At 58.5% G+C, this 19,363-nt stretch overlaps 2 protein-coding genes across 2 annotated transcripts; one reads left to right on the plus strand and one right to left on the minus strand.

Moving 5' to 3' along the window:
• The first annotated feature begins 747 nt into the window (after positions 1 to 747).
• FSTL3 (follistatin like 3) lies at positions 748 to 7,069 on the plus strand. Its single transcript, XM_070465255.1, has 5 exons — positions 748 to 923; positions 2,272 to 2,457; positions 4,820 to 5,035; positions 5,596 to 5,823; positions 5,914 to 7,069. Exons 1-5 carry the CDS (start codon positions 821 to 823, stop codon positions 5,967 to 5,969), a joined length of 789 nt encoding a protein of 262 aa, XP_070321356.1. The 5' UTR covers positions 748 to 820; the 3' UTR covers positions 5,970 to 7,069.
• A 795-nt stretch (positions 7,070 to 7,864) lies between these two features.
• On the minus strand, positions 7,865 to 13,041 carry PRSS57 (serine protease 57). Its single transcript, XM_020890279.2, has 5 exons — positions 12,963 to 13,041; positions 12,539 to 12,692; positions 11,507 to 11,651; positions 9,574 to 9,837; positions 7,865 to 8,245 (listed from the first exon to the last, which is right to left on the minus strand). The coding sequence occupies exons 1-5, from the start codon at positions 13,039 to 13,041 to the stop codon at positions 8,006 to 8,008; spliced, it is 882 nt and encodes a 293-aa protein (XP_020745938.1). The 3' UTR covers positions 7,865 to 8,005.
• Positions 13,042 to 19,363: the final 6,322 nt, after the last annotated feature.

Here is a 19,363-nt window from a genome sequence, read left to right on the forward strand (position 1 = left end):
ACTGAGGCCCCAGGAGTCTGTGTGCTTCCCAGCCCATTGCACATTTTGGGAAACCAGGATTCCAGGTGGCAAAGGACAGAGAGCACTGACCCTTGGAGGAGAGGAGCAGGCAGGCTGTTCAGGCCACCTGAGGGGTTGCTGCAGGCTCAGGGTAGGAGGGGGGCAAAGGCCAGGCACACAGTAGGCACTCTGGAAGATTTGCGGTATGATTATTGCTGTTGGCATGTTGTTGGGACCAAGGGTGTGTCTGCATCTGTCTCCTCTCCACAGCCCCTCCCCGCCACGTGCTCACACCCAGCTGTGCCCACCGGCTCCAGGGGCCAGGTGGCCAGGCGGGTGGCCTGGAGGGTTGGATTAGGGAGTGGCTGGGGCTGAGGTCCCCGGGTGTCTGGGAGGGGACGGGAAGGTCAGGCTAGGAGCCCAGAGCACACTGGGGCCGCGCCAGCCATCACATGCAGACCACGATGCGCAAGGCTCCTTAGATGCACTCTTCGTGGCTCACTGGCCAACCCCCCCACCCCACCCCCCAAACGCACGGCGACACCTTAAACTCGAAGCCACGGGCCGGGCTCCCGGGTGGGGTCCCCCGCCCCCCGCCCCCCGCCAGCTGCCGCCCACATCGCGCGCGACACTGCCCCGAGCCCCGCCGTCCCCGCGCCCCGCCCCGGCCGGCCCGCCCCGCCCCGCCCGCAGCCCGCGGGACCTTTATAGGGCGCGCCGGCCGCGCGCTGGAAGTGGTGCCGCCGCCGCCCTCCCTGCCGCCCGCCCGCCAGCCGCCCGCGCGTCCGACGCGGGGGTCGCCGCCGTGTCTGCATTCGCCATGCGTCCCCGGGCGCCAGGGCCACTGTGGCCGCTGCCCTGGGGGGCCCTGGCGTGGGCCGTGGGCTTCGTGGGCTCCGTGGGTTCGGGGGACCCCGCGCCCGGTGAGTGGGGCGGCCGGAAGGGACGGGCGGGGCGGGCCACCCACGTGGGCCCGCCGGGAATGCGGGCCGGGGGACAGGTAGGGGGGCGCAGCGGCAGTGGCAGCTGGGGGCAGAGAGCAGTGACCCGTGGTGACCCGTGGTCGCTGCAGGTTGAATGCGGGAATGCTTGGGGCTCCCCTCCCCCAGCCCTAAAAGACTTAAAGGAGGGTCACCAAGAGGTCAGGCGAGCAGATGTGACTCCTCACAATTTATTATCATGAACTAGTCCCCAGGGTTGCTGACAGTTACTGAGTGCTCAGGGTCTGCCGCCTCCCTCCTGGAATCCACGCAGCAGCCCTACAGTGTGAGCACTCTTATGCCCGGTTTCTAGATGGGGAAACTGAGGCACAGGGTCAGACAGCTTGTACGGGGCAAAGCAGATATGAACCTGGACTTTCTGGGTCCCAGTGTCCCAGAGAGGCAGGGCTGGGTGGTTGACTCAGGATCCGCACCCGGGATCTCAGATCTTCCCTGGGTCTGGCGCAGGCAGACTTGTTAGAATCTCATACCTGCCAGTTGTGGAGACGCCAGGGAAGTCACACCCCCACTCTGGGCCTCAGTTTCCCCTTTTATAAGGGGAGCAAAGATGCCGAGCTCCCCGAACTGAGCTGGTCCCGCGGAGCTCAGCACAGTGCCTGGGAGCTCCCTGGGATGGGGGCCCTGGCCACTCCTGCCCCCACTTAACGGTGCAGAAACTGAGGGCCATCTGCCCCCCCCCCAACCCCACCCTGCAGCCCCACCCCAACCCTGCACTGAGGGGAGAGCCAAGCCCCCTCCCCGAAGGCCGCGTCCCCGGGGAGACAGTGAGCTCATGCAAGGGGAATGTTCCCAAGTTGGAGTGAGTAAGAGGCGGGTCAGGCGAGGGGGGGCTGCCGGGCGAGGGGGCTCCGCGTGCCCTCGGGCGCTGTCTAGACAGAGGGCAGAGGCGGGAGAGGCGGCTCTAGGGCCCACTGACCCTGACACGTCCAGCTCCTGGTGTTTGACTGGTCAGGCAGGATGCCAGGCCTGGGCTGGGGGCCTGGAGCCATGGGGAGAGCTCGCCGGGAGGGGAGGGGGTTGGCAGTAGAGCCGTGTGGGGGCCAGAGCCCAGAGAGGAAGGATCCTAGAAGAATCTGCAGCTGGAGCCGGGACACCTGTGTGGTTCTCTATCCCACCCAGGTGGGAGGTGGATCATCCCCTTTGCAGTTACTGAGCACCGACTGTATGCATCCCCATGGGCCAGCAGCTGGCTGGCAGGCCAAGGCTTGGGTGTGGGCAGGAGCACCTGGGGGCATCCCTGGCCCCATAGGAACTGCCCCTCTCTCCGCAGGTGGTGTCTGCTGGCTCCAGCAGGGCCGAGAGGCCACCTGCAGCCTGGTGCTGAAGACGGATGTGAGCCAGGCTGAGTGCTGTGCCTCTGGCAACATCGACACTGCCTGGTCCAACTTCACGCACCCGGGGAACAAGATCAGCCTCCTGGGCTTCCTAGGCCTCGTCCACTGCCTACCCTGCAAAGGTGAGACCCTGTGCGTCAGCAGAAGGCCATGGGCTCTTGGTCAGAGGAGGCACAGGCAAGAATGAGCTTCCTGTCTTGGGGGCATACAGGAGGTTGAGGCTGCTGGCAAGGGGATCCCAGACTCAGAGAGGGTTTGGGGGCCTTCGGGCTCTCAGGCCTCAGCCTCCTGCAGGGAGGATTCCCCAGTTCGGTCCAGCCTCTAGGGTCTCACTTGGGAGGAGCCCTCTGCCTGGGCGGCCTTGCCCACCTTCACTCCACATGGTGGACAGACAGGCACACCTAGCTCCTAGAAAGGTGGATTCTCCCTGACTGGCCGTTAGGGTTTGTGACCCCACACTCAGTGTTCCCAAACACTCATCTGCCCTTAACCTCGCAGATTCCAGGGTCTGTGGTTAGGGCCACAGCTGTATGTTTAACAAGCATTTGCCTTCTGGACTGTGTTCTGTTAAATGCTGCCTCCTCCATCAGACTAGGAGCTCTTTTAAGGCACAATGAATGAATAAATAAGTCAAGACATAGTCTCGTTGGAGACCCTCTCAGCCCCCTGTGCAAGACTGAACCTGCAAGGACCCAGAGGGCGCATGGGGACATGACTTGAAGGAGGTGGGCTCTGGAAACCAGGCTGTTGTTGGATGATTAGGAGTTTGCCAGCTGGAGAGACCATGGTGGGGTGGGTGGGGAGGAGGGAGCATGAGCAGAGACCATGGCCTGGGATCAGACCCAGGTGGGTGGAGTCAGGACAGGGGTGCCGGATGGAAGCTGGAGCTGAGGGCTCCAGACCTGCAGGCCAAGCCGAGGAGCCTGGCTGGCCGGCTGGGATGTGATTAATACCAGATCAGCCTGGCTGGGTGGTCCTGAACTCAACTGCCATGTGCCCTGGCTCCCTCCAGAAGCCCCTCTGGGTTTTGGGAGGAGGACAGACTTCAAAAAGTGCCTGGCCCGGGCCTGACATGGTCCAGGATGCCCTCCCCCCACCTCATCTGGCCCTGGCGACAGGAACTCAGCCCTGCCACTTGTGTTCTAGCGTGCGTGAAGCCACCCCGGGGAGCGTTTCCAGATGTGCGTGTGGGCGGGCAGCACGGGAGGCACCCAGGTGCAGTCCACATGCCCTGGCAGGGAGACATGAGGGGCTCTGGCTGGCCTCTAAAGGAGCTTCCATCACTGTATGCTCACTCTGTAGGGTGGAGTTCCCGATCAGCCCCACTGTTACACTCAAGGCAAATGAGGCCGAAACGTCAACTCGAGCTCAGAGACAGACCCAGACCCACAAACCATGGAGCTGGGGGTCCATTTGATCTGGCCTGGAGTTCTCACACCTAGGTGCCCTGGCTCTCCTCAACTCACAGCTGTGATGGGGCCTGTTTCCCCCTTTGGTGTATATATATATGTATTTGCTCAGCTGCTCAATTATGTCGGACTCTGTGGCCTTGTGGTCTGTAGCCCGCCAAACTCCTCTGTCCATGGGATTCTCCAGGCAAGAACACTGGAGTGGATGGCCATTTCCTACTCCAAGGGATCTTCCCGACCCAGGGATCAAACCTGCATCTCCTGTCTTTGTCTCCAGCGTTGGCAGGCAGTTTCTTTACCACTAGCGCCACCTGGGAGGCCCCTTTGGTAAAATGATGACAAAAGGGCACCACCTTGTGGGGGCAGGTGGGAGGCTGTACTGGGCCTGGGAGGCTAAAAGCAGCCTTTCGTGGGGCCGGAGTGGGGGCGAGGACGCCAGAGAGAGATTTATTTCCCTACCTGAGAAATGGGGCTGCGGAAGGCGGTAACCCCTGTTTGGAGGGCTCGAGCTGTGTGAGGCCCCCTCCTCAGGAAATGAACCGCAGACCAGGCCAACGCCCCGCCCTCCCCGACGCCTCCTCAGGGGAGGTCCTGGCAGGCGGGAGGAACAGACGCTGCCCATCCTCCTCAACCCCGCGCCTGAACGGGGTGGAGCCCCCCGGGCTGACGCAGCCGGTCCCCCGCCGGCCTTCCCAGAAACGCGCGTAAATCAGGGAACAGACGTCAGCCCGAGCGGGTGGCCCAGCTGCGGAGCGAAAGCCGGACTTGGGTTGAAGCCTGTTCCTCCCAGACCCCCAGATTCCCAGCAGAGACCCCTCGCTTCCGCCCACACTGAGCCCTGCACCCCGACAGAGGCCCGTCCCATGAAAAGCGTCGAGTCCTAGTCCACCCCGGAGTGGCTGAAACTCCCCCAGACCCCAAATCAGTTCCCTCCCCGTGGGCCCCTTCTTCGGACCGCCCCTCACTCCGGTCCGGCCTTTATCCGTCGGAACAGGGAGCGAGGGCGCTGGGCCTCGGAGGACCTCCGGCCTCGGCCACGCGCCGCAGCCCACGCGTGCGTGTCCTCTGTCCACAGATTCGTGCGAGGGCGTGGAGTGCGGCCCTGGCAAGGCCTGCCGCATGCTGGGGGGCCGTCCGCGCTGCGAGTGCGCGCCCGATTGCACCGGGCTCCCGGCGCGCCTGCAGGTCTGCGGTTCTGACGGCGCCACCTACCGCGACGAGTGCGAGCTGCGCGCCGCGCGCTGTCGCGGCCACCCGGACCTGCGCGTGATGTACCGGGGTCGCTGCCGCATGTACGTTGGGGCGGAGCCTTGGGGAGGGGCGGGGCCACCGGGCCTGAGCATCCTGTTAGAGGCCGCTACCTCAGCGCGTGGGGGTGGGTCACTGGCAGGAAGGGGCGGGGTCTACAATCCCGGGTGCTTATTATAGGTCTCGTGGATTTGGGTGCGGCCCCATGGTGGGCGGGGCATAGGTATGAGCTCGTGGGTGGGGCCTATAGTCCCAAGAGAGTATCACGAGATCAGGTCTTTTGTGGGATCGGGGATGGGGACGAGTAGGGTGCAAGTTTGAAAAGGGGGCTTCTGGGGCCCCTATGGGGTGAGATATACGAGTATGTGAGTCAGAGGAGCTTATTGGTGCAAAGTGGGGAGAGAGTGATGGTAGATCTGGGGCGTGGCGTGGTTCGTGGAAGGGGTGTGACTTCGGTGCAACCAGGGGCGGGTCTAAAGGTGGGACCAGTGAATGGGCGGGGCATTTGAAGGGGTGTGGCTTTGGTGCAGCGAGGGGGAGGGGCCTGAAGGCCCCGCCCGTCCGGAGTAGCGCTCTTTACCCGTCCCCACGCCCCACCTGCAGAATCTTGTGCCCACGTGGTTTGCCTGCGGCCACAGTCGTGTGTGGTGGACCAGACTGGCAGCGCGCACTGCGTGGTGTGTCGCGCGGCGCCCTGCCCCGCACCATCCAGCCCCGGCCAGGAACTCTGTGGCAACAACAACGTCACCTACCTGTCCTCCTGCCATCTCCGTCAGGCCACCTGCTTCCTGGGCCGCTCCATCGGCGTGCGCCACCCGGGCAGCTGTGCAGGTGCGGCACGCGGTGGGGAGCAGCGGCGGGGTCTAGCCCCCAGCCCCTCTCCGCGCCCGCATTTCTCTTTTGGTCCCTCCCACTCTACAGGCACCCCCGAGCCGTTAGATCCTGAGTCCGAGGAGGAGGAGGAGAACTTTGTGTGAGCCTGCGGGACCGGCCTGGGCCTGGCGTTCAAGCCTTCCCCATTTTATTTATTGCCACAGCAGAGTCTATTTATGTCCAATGGACACTCCCCAGAACCTGGACAGGGACCACTGTGGGAGCCCTGGTGCCCCTCGACGATATCTTGGAAGGACTGGGGAAAAGAAGCCTGGGAGCAGGCCTGGTGGGTGGGCGCCCAGCCCCTGCAGTCCCCACCCCAGGTACCCTATTGCCCAGGAGGACCTCCCTCGGGGATCTCTCTGTTAATTGTCGCTGCCACCCTAGAGGTCTGGGGATTTCCTGCCAGCAATTAATGAGGAGGTACCCTGGCCTTCTAGAACAGAGACCAGGGGGTGAGAGGGGGTTCACAGCCTGGGTGTGAATAGATGAGCTTCAGAACATGCCCAGACTGCAGACAGATCAAGGAAGCAACCACTGTCCACCACCAGCCCCAGGGTGACCAAGGGACTTACCTTCCCCCTGCCTCACCCATTTCCCAACATGTCCCTGGGGGATGGGGGGTGCCATCTGTGCCTCCTGACCCAGGCCTTGGGTGTGGAGAGACATCTGCTAGAACAAAGCAGGCACCACGTAGGGTGGGAGGGACCCGGTGGGGCCTGCGAGGCCCTGCTCACCCACTGGCCCAGGGTGGGGCGTATATGCCAAGACCCACTGTACACCTGGCATCCCGGAGCCATGTGTCTGAGGGGCACCCCCGTGCCTGCTACCCCATCCACAGGTGGCGTTCCCTGTATCTTGCCCTGGCCATGCCTCTAGGCCCAGTTCCCAGCTGAACCCTCCTTGCCTGCCAACTGGGTTTCCTCCTGCCACCTGAACTGTTGCTCTGTGTCACCTCCCCATGCCCATCTGTAGACCAGAGGTGCAGACCCAGAGGGGGAGGGGCATCCAGCGGGGCAGGAGCACAGCTCCCCAAGGCAGTGGTGCTCATCCATGTCCTTCCCTGCCTCCAGGAAGTGCCTTACCTGTGACACCCAGAAAAGTGCCCTTTAGTAATGGGTTCACCTGAGCCCACCAACAGGGCAATCTCCCCTGCCCTGGGGTCCTGCCTCACCTGCCAAAGAAATAAACACTGAAAAAGCCACTGTGGGTGTTACAGACCTTGGTTTGCTCCCCTCTCTTTGAACCTTTGTGTCTCCCCACTTTGGGAGGGGGTTACCAGCCTAGGGTGCTGTGGGGGTTTCTGGAAGCATCCAGGAGAGATACAAGTGCATGTCTTTGGGGCAGGTGCTGCCTACTTCTGGGCCTCAGCATCCAGCTTTAGTTGTGGGCAGTAGCAGGCATAGAACTGAGACAGGTGGCATGGGGTTGGGTGGGAGAGTCTTGGCCTTTATGGGGTAGGGGAGGAAAGGAACAGGGTCTGGATGACTTAGGGAAGCCCCAAGAGACCACTTGGTTTAGGGTCTAGAAATGGTGGTCTGGCCTGGAAGGGTTGGATGTGCCCTAATGACACTGACATGATTAGTGAAAGCACTGGCTGGGGCTCACCCAGCCTTGCCACCCGCTGGGCACCATTTGCCTGAAGTGCTTTTTGAGGATCAGGCTTCACACGGAGTTAGGCGAACCTGAGACCCCACTCTCTCTCAGCCTTGGTTTCTCCATCTGTGAAGGGGTCTGGCCGGAGGGCAGAGGAATGGCGTTCTAGGCAGGGGCCAAGGAGGCCAGGAGACTGTCCCCAGCCTGGGCTGTGAGGCGGGGATGGGAAACTCCAGGGGGGTCAGCGTGGGGAGGGGGAGGGAGGATGGTGAGGAGTCCATGGCTCAGGGTCCTGTGGCTCAGGGTCTCTCAGGGAGGGGGTGGCGGAGCTGGACCATTGACCACTTGGAGGCCAAGGAGAAGCTGAAGGGCATGTGGGTGGGCCTTAGAGCAGACCATCATATCTGTGAGTCAGTTAACACTTTATTGTTATTTTGCCCTTTTGTTGGGAACTGACGCCCCCTACCCACCCTGACACCAGGCTTCTTGGGGTTTAGGGGCTCATGGACCCTCTGCTCCAGCCTCAGAGTTTTCCAGGCCGGAGCTATTTGTATCGTTTGCCATCTCGGTGATGTACCTGGTGCTGCTGTGGTTCAGACAACACCTGCTGACCCCCAGTGGTCCTGGGCTGGGGGCCATGCCAAATCACATCCCAGATCCAAGTCACGAAAGCGGACACCTGTGTGTACACGTCGGGCATCTTGGGATCCCCGCACCAGAGGCCAGAGAAGGAGACGAGGCCATAAGCCCGATTTCTGCATACCAGGGGTCCTCCAGAATCCGCCTGGGGGTGGAGGCAAAGGTGAGGTCAGGGGTCTCTTGCTGGGCCTCACTTTCCTTAAAGGAGCTAATATGTGTAGATCTAATCTGGACCTTCTCTACCTCAAAACCCTTTTATGTCCCATGGACACTCCCTAGAGCCTGGGCAGGGACCATGGCTCCCCAGTGCTCTTAGAGCAAAGACTAAACACGTCATCTCAGCCTTTAGGGCCTGGAGGAGCCAGCCCCCACCGCTTGTCTGCCCTCCTCTCCCCCAACTCACTTAGTTCCAGCCAGACAGGCCAGCTGTTCCTGCAGCAAACCGAGCTCCCACCTCTGTGTGCTAAGTTGCTTCAGCCGCGTCCAACTCTTCACGACCCTATGGGCTATAGCTCTCCAAGCTCCTCTGTCCATGAGATTCTCCAGGAAAGAATACTGGAGTGGGTTGCTGTGCCCTCCTCCAGGGGATCTTCCTGACCCAGGGATCGAAGCCACCACGTCTCTTACATCTCCTGCATTGGCAGGGGAGTTCTTTACCACAAGCGCCACCTGGGAAGCCCAAACTCCAACCTCTAGGCTTTTGCATATCCTCGAGGCCCATTACTGCCCCCTGCTGGACACCCCTTGTATACCACACAAGTGTACAGCTCCTTGTGCAATGTACAACCTGTGCGATGGTCTCTCGGCCTGGCATGTCTCCCCTCAGATATTCTCAAGGCTCCTCCAAGTCTCGAAAGTACTGTCATCAGAGAGGCCTTCCTGAATACTCACCCTAAAATCCCTGCTTCCTCCTCTCCCCAGACTTATCACCCTAATTTTCACCTGGAATCAGCTCTGGCCCAAAGAAATATGTCCTATTGGTGTGACCATTTTACAGATGGAGAAAGTGAGGTCCTGAGAAGTGAGATGACCTTTCCAAGACCACATGTATAGGAAGTGGCTCAGTCTGGATGTGGACCCCGGCAGTTGGGCTCTAGAATCTGAACCATGCATTCTCTTGGCTAGAAAAAAAGACACTCCCCTGCTCCCAATCCAGGCTGTGTTTCTCCCTGGGCATCAGGGCCAGGTTTGCCATTAATCCACACAAAGACTTAGGAGCAGAAGCGTCTTCCTTGAGATCTGGACACTGCTTTTAAAGACACAAATCTGTAGTCCTTTGTGCGGTGCACAACCTGTGCAGCCATACATGGCAGCCCTGTGACCTTGGGGGCTTCCTCCCCTTCCCAGGCCTCACCAACTGGTCAAAGGTGAGCTTGGACTTAGTTGCCAAGGCTCTCTGACAAGCTCTGACCTCTCTGAGGGCCTCAGTTTCCCCACACGGCAAGCAGGCAGGACTGAGAGTGAACATCTCACCGAGCAGAAGCCACGTCGCCAGCGGTCCCCACTGTGGGTGCAGAGCATGGCAGGGCTCAGCTGCCCCTTCCAGGAACTGTTGCAGGCGTCCAGCCCCAGCACGCGGACCTCGGCTTCCATCAGCCCAGGGGGCAGTTCCTCGAAGTTGGACACGGAGCCCCAGCCGGCCACCTTGCAGCGTGTCCCGGCCCGGGGAGGCCTGGCGCCCCTCTTTGGCAGCCCCAGTAGTCCCACTGCAGGACCCAGGGTGGCAGAGCTATTCAGCTGCAAGGGCGGAAGGTGTGGGGAAGTTAGGCCTGCCTGCAGCCGCCCCCTGCCACCCCCGCCCATCTACCTTTCCTCATCTCTTCCTGTCCTTGTGGAGAAAAGTCAGTAGCAGCTGTTCTTAGGCTGACAGAGGGCCCGGCTGCTTCTGCCACCTTGGGCCCCTGCTCATCAGACCTCACCAGCCTCCATGCCTCCAGTCTCACCTCTACAGCTGCCCAGGGGTCCTGCTAACCAGCATCTCCTTCCCTGCTCTGAGCTCTCCTCCAGTGTCAGTTGCCCTTAGGACACAGAGATAAAAAACCTCTTGGTCCATCAGTTGGCCCTTCCCTCCACCCACCTGCACACTTGCTCACACTGGAACACTGCACCCCTTGCTGGGGGTACCTTTCCAATCCAGCTTTTAGTACTCAGCTTAGACACCACTTCCAGGAAGTCCTCCCAGACTGCCAGTCTAGGACAGGTGCCTCCTCTGGGCTCCCATGTGCTCCTGTCAAAGCTGATTTACTCAGCTGCCATCTAGTTGGCACCTAGGTGCCAACTCCCACCTAGACTGGGAGTTCAGAGGGAGCCAGGCCAGAGGTGTGTGTTCATGGCTGGGTCCCGGTTGCCTGGCACACAGATGGCACTCAATCAGCAGTTATGGAATGAAGGACTTGGACCCCTGGTTTGGGTGTTCGCTCCCTGACCTTGGGTGCATCCCTGATCACCCCTGGCCTCAGTTTCCCCATCTGCACAGTAGGCTAGGTGAACCAGAACAGGGGTTCCAGGCTATGGGGTTTCACAGAGAGGCAGAATTCACACGCCAGCTTTGGCTGCCAACACTGGCTGCCCACATTATATTTTGTCAAGAAAACCCCACACCCTAGACCCTCCTGTTCCCAGGGTTTCATTTTTGTTGTGTTGAGTGTCCGCTCTGTTTTATTTTTACCACATTTCAAGGGCAGTTTGAGGATATTCTCCCTTTAAATGGCAGCCCTGGAGTGCCTGGGGTTGAATTTGGGGCCCCCCAGGTGGGGGCTGTGGGAAGGGTGGTTCCCCAAGCAGGAAGGGCCATGTGAGGTCCAAATAGAGGCGCATGAGCGGGGAGGGAGGAAACCCCCTGGAGGGCCTGAGGGGGCAGGGATCAGGGTCTTTGACGGCCCCACAGTCTCACTGTTTCCCTCTTTCAGCATGAATGTTGAGCATCTGCTGTGTACCACAACTCACCACAAATGAGATAAAAATCCCCGCCCTTGAGGGTGGAGGTGGAACCAGTGGTACAGGTGCTTCCAGAAGGTGTGGGCGGTGCTGGACACAGGAGAGGTGATAGGGTGAGAAGGGGGGAGCCAGGGGCAGCTGAGAACTGGAGGTCATTAAGGGAGGCTGCCCGAGAAGGGGACAACTGAGCAGAGAACTGAAAGTCACACGGAGTCTGGGGAACATGGGCCGGGCAGGGCCACAGCCAGTGCAAAGGCTCGGGGGTCAGAGCCTGTTGGGGTGCTGACCGCCCAGCGAGCAGCAGGCCAAGCGGGCGGTGTGGGTGTTCCAGAAGGCAGCAGAGTGACTTGACTCACGGGTGCTCACAGGCGCCTAACAGCTGTTTTTAAACAAGTTAGCCCATAGTAAGGGGAGGGGTAGGGACAAGTCAGACCTGCACTGAGGGCCCCATCCCCACGCAATGGGTCACCTGCAGCAGACAGATGTCACTGTTGTGCGTGGTGGGCTGGTAGTCCGGGTGCGTGATGATGGCGGAGATGCTGAACACCTGCTGTGTGGCCTCCACAGTGCGCAGGGCATGGGCCCCCAGCACTACCAGGCCTGTCCCGGGGTCTCTGTTGGGGAGAACGGGTGGGGAATGTGAGCAAGGCTGAGGTGAGGGCCACCTCACACAGGCTCAGTCTTTCCCCTCCTGGGGAGTAAGCCCATGCCATCCTCCTGCCAGCCTGTGATGATAAACGTTGAGTTGATCACCCTCCCACCTCAATTATGATATTAACTCCAATCACTGCAATATATACATATATATATATATATATATATTTTTTTTTTTTTTTTTTACCACTCCACGTGACATGTGGCATCTTAGTTCCCTGACCAGGGATCAAACCCATGGCCCCTGCAGTGAAAGTGTGGAGTCCTAACTGCCGAATCACCAGGGGAGTCCTGCTGCACTATTGATTTGAATACTTATTATAACAGTATACTTCAAATGAATATAACACTCATTATATTTATTCTAATTCCATCTGGATTGTAGCATTGCCTCCAATAATTTCAATATTAATGTTAGTCATTATTATATCAATATAGTCAGAATGAGGGCTTCCCAAGTGGCGCTAGTGGTAAAGAACCCGCCTGCCAATGCAGGAGACTGCGATTCGATCCCTGGGTTGGGATGATCCCCTGGAGAAGGGCATGGCAACCCACTCCAGTATTCCTGCCTGAAGAATCCCATGGACAGAGGAGCCTGGTGGGCTATAATCCGTGGAGTCTCAAAGAGTCAGACACGACTGAAGCGACTTAGTATGCTTATAAGCACACACTCAGGATGAATGCAACGGTTGTAACCTCTGCTTGTGGTCATGGCTGCCGGTCCTTCCCCTACTTCTCCTGCCCCTTTTTCTCTGTTAACTCCCCCTGCCCAGCTGAGAGGCCCATCTGCACAAGCCGCCCTCCACCCCCCTGCCCACACCAGTACATGCCCTCATCCCAGGCTCACCGGCCGCTGAAGCAGTGGGCAGCCGACACGACCCAGCGGGCTCGCAGCAGGAAGCCCCCGCAGTGGTGCTGGCCCTGGAACTTCACAGATGCCATGTAGGGCCGGGAGTGGGGGGTCACCTCGTGGCCCCCAATGATCTGTGCCCCCCAGGAGCCTGCAGGCAGGGTGGGTGGCCTGTCAGGGGTGGGCAGGATGGGGTAGGGGTCAGGCTGGGGGGAGGCAGGAGAGACAAAGATGGAAAGAGAAGACCCTGGAGTTTGCAGAGTGGGGGGCCGGACTCCCTAAAATCTGGGGCTTGGGCTGGGCCTCCTGCCCGTCCCCAAGCTGTGACCCGAGAGGAGCAGCCGTGCAGGGGGCGGGGGCTTCCTGGATGGGTCCCTGAGGGCCTCTGGCAAGCTTGGGTGGAGTACTTGGGGGTCCTCACCTGGGGGCCTCATGGGCAGTGTCAGGGCAGCGGTCACCGTCAGCAGCAGGCGGCCCTTGTCCCCCACCCCAAGTCCCATGGCTGTCACAGGCAGGTGTGTCCCTGGAGAGCCAGTGGGCCGCACCCCTCCCAACGTCCAGGAAAGGGGGAACAGGGCTGTGGCCTGTGGTCGGAGGCCCCACCAGCAACGGCCAGTTCTGAGCCAGCGCTTTAGAAAACCTGATGATTCTCCTGCATTGGGGTTGTTGATGACAATCATAATTGCCCGGGAGACCAGCAGTGGAGGGGGTGTGAGGGCTCCAGGGCCATGTGACCCCAGAGGCCCCTTGTGCGGGCTGAGAAGCCGTTTGCCCAGAAACCGAGTAACCAGTAACCGGTTCACCAGAAACTGATAAGCAGCCAGAAGCGCTGCAGCCTCGGCCGCCCCTCTGGGTTGGGGGCCAGCTCACCAGGTGGAGGCAGTCCTGCCCCAGCCCTGCCGGTTACTGCCTCTGGCCTCAGTCTCCCCATGTGCAATCCCAGGCCCGGAAAGCCCTGTGATTCCTGCTGCCTTTGCTGCATGTATTGAGCACCTACTGTATACCAGCCTCTAGTAGGTGCTAGAGGTGAAGCGTAATGTGACAAAGGCCCCCACACCCTTAGTGCTGACGTTTCTCCCGGTTGAGGGTGTAGATCCCCTGGTCTGGGCTCACGACGGAAGCACAGGGCCTGGCGGTCAGATAACACCGAGCTCATTGGGTCAGTTCAGACCCTTGAAGGTGGGGCCAAGCGACAGGGGCTCCTCCTGTGGGCACTGGGGAGCCAAGGAGGCCTCAGAGCAGGGAGGGGGCGGCAGGGCCTTGGTGAGCCTATGGACACACAGGCCAGAGACCCTGTGCTGCCCTGGGGAGGCTTTGCTGAGGCCCCACTAAGGTGGAGATGCAATGAGAGGTCTGGGAGGCAGGTTAGAATTCCAACATGGGCTCACGGGGCTGAATCCAGGTGTGGGCAGGGTTGGTCCCTTTGGAGGCTCCTGGGGAGCACCAGCTCCCCCCTTTCCTAGCTTCTAGAGGAGCAGCATCCTAGACTTGCGGCTCCTCTCTCCATCGTCACAGCCAGCAGCGCAGCATCTCCTGTCTCTCTGCCTCTGATCCTCCCCTGTCCCTTTTATAAGGACCCTGTGATGACACTGGGCCCCTTGGGGAGTCCAGGGTCGTCCCCATCTCAGGTTGTTGTCGTTCAATCACTCAGTCAAGTCTGACTCTTTGCAACCCCATAGAATGCAGCAGGCCAGCCTCCTCTGTCCTTCACTATCTCCTGGGGTTTGCACAGATTCATGTCCATTGAGTCAGTGATGCTATCTAACCATCTCATCCTCTGTCGCCCCCTTCTCCTCCTGCCCTCAATCTTTCCCAGCACCAGGGACTTTTCCAGTGAGTCAGCTGTTTGAATCATGTGGCCAAAGTATTGGAGCTTCAGCTTCAGCATCAGCCCTTCTAATGGATATTCAGGGTTGATTTCCTTTAGGATTGACTGGCTTGATCTCCTTGCTGTCCAAGGGACTCTCAAGAGTCTTCTCCAACTCCACAGTTCAAAAGCATCAATTCTTTGGCGCTCAGCTTTCTTTATGGTTCAACTCTCACTTCCATATATGACTACTGGAGAAACCATAACTTTGACTAGACAGATCTTTGTCGGCAAAGTGATGTCTCTGCTTTTTAATACGGTGTCTAGGTTTGTCATAGCTTTTTCCCCATCTCAGGGGCCTTAACTTAATCTCACCTGCAAAGTCCCCTCTGCCCCATGAGGTGACATGTCCACAGTCCCCAAAATGAGGACAGAGGTGTTGTGGGGCTATATTTAGCCAGCCTCAACCCCCTGTGTTAATTACTTTGCTGTATTGTTATCACCCATTGTACTGACAAGGAAAATGAGGCACAGCCTTAAAAGTGGCAGGGTGAGGGTAGAACCAGCTGGTTTGGAAAGAAACATGGCATGCAGGCACCTGGATCTCATCTCAGCGAGGCTAACCAACCAGGTAAGCAGATGTGATTTTTTTTAATTTATTAATTTTTGGCTGTGCTGGGTCTTCATATCTGTGTGGGCTTTCTCCTGTTGTGGTGAGTGGGGGCTACTCCTCAGTTGCAGTGTGGGGGCTTCTTATCGCGGTGGCTTCTCTTGTTGCCGAGCCGGCTCCAGAGCACAGGCTCAGTAGTGTGCATGGGCTTAGTTGCTGCGTGGCTTGTGGGATCTTCCCAGAGAAGGGATCAAACCAGTGTCTCATGCATTGCAAGGTGAATTCTTAACCAGTGGACTACCGGGGAAGCCCAGGCACGTGATTCTAGGCCACTAAGTTTGTGGTGATGTGACTGCAGCTGCAGGAACCATCAGGCCTTGAACACAGAGCAAAGTGGGAAACAGGGTCCACGTGGAGGTCGTTTTCGGGGTCTAGGCCAGGCTGGACCCTGTGCTTCCCCAGAGGTCAAAGCAGCTGGTAGGGGATTATTCCTTAGGTGACTTCAGTGGCTCCTGTCCACTATGGGGCCTGGGATTGGCCTGTCACAGCTGTGCTCCCCCGTGGTGGTCACGTCCCCCAGCCACACGCCCCAGGGTGTGTAGGACTCATGCAGTCCTAGAGAAACCCAAGGCTGTTGGTATTGTTGCAGTCCCCATGTTAATGACGGGGGAAACAGAGGCACAGAAAGGTCAAGTGCTTTGACCAAGGTTGCACAGCGAGGGAGCGATGCGCCAGAGTTGCAGCCTCAGACCAGCTCCTGTTGTCTCTGCCAGGGGCCAACTGTGCCCACAACCTGGCACATTTCCTTCTTTTCTGGTGAGAGTTGTGAAACCAACAACCGTCTTTCAAGGATCTGAATAACCAAGCTCGTTGAAGTCCTAAGGAACCTCCTGTGTGGGGCTCAGTGTTTCCATTTCCTAAACCAAGGCCCAGAGAGAGGAGCCTGGCTGGTCTGGGGCCGCACAGCAGAGGGTCTTGAAACCAGAACTCTGAGACTTGAAGGGTCTTTGCATGGAGGATTTGGTGGCTTTCTAAGTCACAGCAACGATGGTGATGATGATGATGAGAATGATGAGAAAACTCCCTTTACTTAACACTTGTTGTTGATTTGTTGGAGCTTTTTATATATTGAGGAGGTTAGCTCAAAGTCAGTTGCTAAGCAACTGAGTAGGGCACACATGTAGTCGGTGTCTATCACCTTGCCTTGAGTGGGTCATGCAGTCTGCACTCAATAAGTGAACAGGCCCTTCCTTAGCCCAAATTAGTAGCAGAGGTTCAAGCAGTCAAGAGAGGAATGGTGCTTGGTCAAGAGCCCCTGAGAACTTGAGAAAAACTCAAAATCTTTCCAGTGAACCCCCAGACACAGTGTTGAAGCCCAGGAGCCCCACCCACCCCCACCTGGCCTCCATGTGTCTCAGTTTCTTCATCTGTGGATGAGGTTGGTGCTTGGCCTGGGGCACAGGCCATACAGGGGTCGCTGGTGACGCTTACCCTTTACTTTTTTAACCCTTTTAACTCACACTCCAAGGAGATTGCTTCTTATTACTTGAAATGGGCGATGCTGCCTTAAGAAAAAGCCCAGGGACATCCCTGGTGGTCCAGTGGCTGAGGCTCTGTGCTCCCAATGCAGGGGAACCTGGGTTCAATCCCTGGTCAGGGAACTAGATCCCCCATGCCACAACTAAGATCCAGTGCAGCCAAATAAACATTTTTTTTTTTTAAAGAATAAACAGCCCAATCCACCAACATCTTGTATGGCAGTCACTCCCCTGCAGATGGCAGCCCTGGCCAGTGAGGGATCGTGCCGGACACCATTGCACTTCCCAGACTTTCTCCTGGACCTGCATCCATCCGAGGACCTGGTAGAGAACAGAGAAAGGGATGTGTGGGTCTCAGTGGGTGGCACATGGGGGCCTGAGCAAACCCGTTCAATGGATGGGTCTCTGAAGCAGCAGGCAGAGCCTCACCACTTCTCTCCACCTTGTCTGCCTTTTCAGCCTCCAGGATTTCTACAGGGGGAGGATGGGTCACTGTTGGGGTCCCTAGAGCTGGCCCCACAGCTGTCTGGGCCTCAGTCTCCTCCTCTGGAGAACAGATGACCTGAGAGGGTCTCTAAGGGTGTTGGTGAGAACTCAGCAGGGGGCTGGGTGTCCTGTGCGCCCCTCATCTGTAAACTGCACGCTAGTGCCACCACTCCTGCTGAGAGGATCACAGGAGACAGCAGGAGGTATGCAGTCCTTCACTCCATGAGTGTTTACTGAGCGCCTGCTGTGAGCAGATGTGGGGGGAAGGGGACACAGAAGAAGGACACAGACCCCTGCTCTGGCGGAGAGCTGGGTGGGAAACACCACAGTTAGTGACATCATCAGAGGCGGAATTCAGGAGGGAAAGTGACTGAAGTCGGCAGGAAGCAGAGGGAGGACAGTAGGATTTTAGAGCAAGAAAGAGACCCAGGAACATGGGGAAGGTGGGAAGAGGCTCCTGGAGGAGGGCCCAGTGGGTGAGCAGCAGGGTGAGCGGCAGGGGCAGGGGAAGGAAGGGCGCTTCCAGGGCTCAGCTGGGCCTTGAGAGCCAGGCTGCAGGGCACTGGGAAACTATAGAAGGTGCTTGAGTGGGGCAGGTGGGGGCAGACCCTCTGGTGAGAGTGGAGAGGAGAGAGGAGGCAGGGAGACGGGGAGAGGGCAATGAAAGGAGGCAGGAGTAGGAGGCACAGGGCCTGAGCTAGAGTCCGGGCTGGGAGACGTGGAGGGGTGGGTCTCTGACTTGGGAACAGGGAAGAGGTGGTGACTGGGGCCCATGCAGAGCCCAGTGTCAGACCCGCTGAAGTCCAGATGCCCAGAGGATGTCCAGTAATGGCGAGAGCCATGAGGTGGGCATGCCTGTTTCGTAAATCAAGTTTTATTGGCACGGGGCCACTCGATGCTGCAATCTACTGCCTCTGGCTGCAATGGCAGAATTGAGTCCTTGCAACAGATCAGCCAGCCCGCAATGCTGGGAATATTTACTATCTAGCCCTTTACAGAAGAAGTGCCAACCCCTGCGCGAGTGTGAGCTGGGCCCTGTTCCAAGTCCTTCAGCAGCCCTAGGAGGTAGGGAAGTGAGGCTCAGAGAGGTTAAGGAGCAGACCTGGCATCACACAGCACCTGAGGAGCTGAGCTGGGACTGGAACCCGGGCCCCCTGATGTTTCTGAGCCTTTTTCTTTGTTCTGTTTGGTAGTTTATTTCATTCTTTCCCTGCTAAATGGGTGCATGTTCACTGTAAAAAGGAGGTGCAAAGGCCTTTGGGGGTAAAGGTAGGCAGCCGCCCATCTGGGGCACATCCTACCCCATCTTTCTCCAGACCTCATCCAAGCCTGTTTCATTTGTTTTTGTCTTTCAGTCGCTCAGTTGTGTCTGACTTTTTGTGACCCCATGGACTGTAGCACGCCAGGTTGTCCTTCACCATCTCCCGGAGCTTGCTCAAGCTCACATCCACTGAGTTGGCGATGTCATCCAACCATCTCATCCTCTGTTGCCCCCTTCTCCTTCTGCTGTCAGTCTTTTCCAGTGAGTCAGCTGTTTGCATCAGGTGGCCAAAGTATTGGAGCTTCAGCTTCAGCATCAGTACTTCAAATGAATATTCAGGGTTGATTTCCTTTAGGATTGACTGGGTTGATCTCCTTGCAGTCCACGGGACTCTCAAGAGTCTTCTCCAACACCACAGTTCCTTTTCACACCCATTTACTGAGCACCACTGAGCAGAATCGTTTTACAAAAGCCCCAAGTACTTCAAAAGCACCTCCCTCTCTGCTCCCTCTCAACTACCCTACGGACTAAATGTGTTCAGAGCCTGAGGGCTAGTGTCCTAAGACAAGTCTGCCTCCCTCCTGATCTGTGGGGTCCACATGAATGGAGGACCCAAGATAGACCACAGAGAACAGAGGGAGGGCAGGGGATAGAGTTGGCTCTTTCAGCTGCCCGGACCTGCTCCCCCTGGGGTGCACCCCCCAACAACACGGGCCAGGCCTCCCCCTTGGGGATCCAGCTGTCTGGCCAGTGTTTCCTTCCTGTCCCCCAGGCCCCGTTCATGTCACATGTCCTTCCAGTAGCTCAGGCCGGAGAGGGGACCAATGATGCCTGTCACCCCACATCCCATCCCGTGGCCATTTGCAGCACCACCTTTCAAGATCCATCCAGAATCTATCCGGTTCTCAGCCTGGGCCAGCCTCCACCAGGTCCCTGTTCAGCCACTTCTGGACTCCAAGCCCCCGCCCCTTAGCGCCCCTTCATCCGCTCCCCACCTTGCAGGCCAAGTGGCTTTTGCAAACATAAACCGGGGTGACCCTCTCTTCCTCTAAACTCTGCTGTGGCTCCCCAGTGCCCTTCAGACAGTCTGAATTCTCCCTACTCCCTCCACGGACCCCTC

This window comes from Odocoileus virginianus, chromosome 3 (assembly GCF_023699985.2).
Source record: "Odocoileus virginianus isolate 20LAN1187 ecotype Illinois chromosome 3, Ovbor_1.2, whole genome shotgun sequence".
Classification (NCBI taxonomy): domain Eukaryota; kingdom Metazoa; phylum Chordata; class Mammalia; order Artiodactyla; family Cervidae; genus Odocoileus; species Odocoileus virginianus.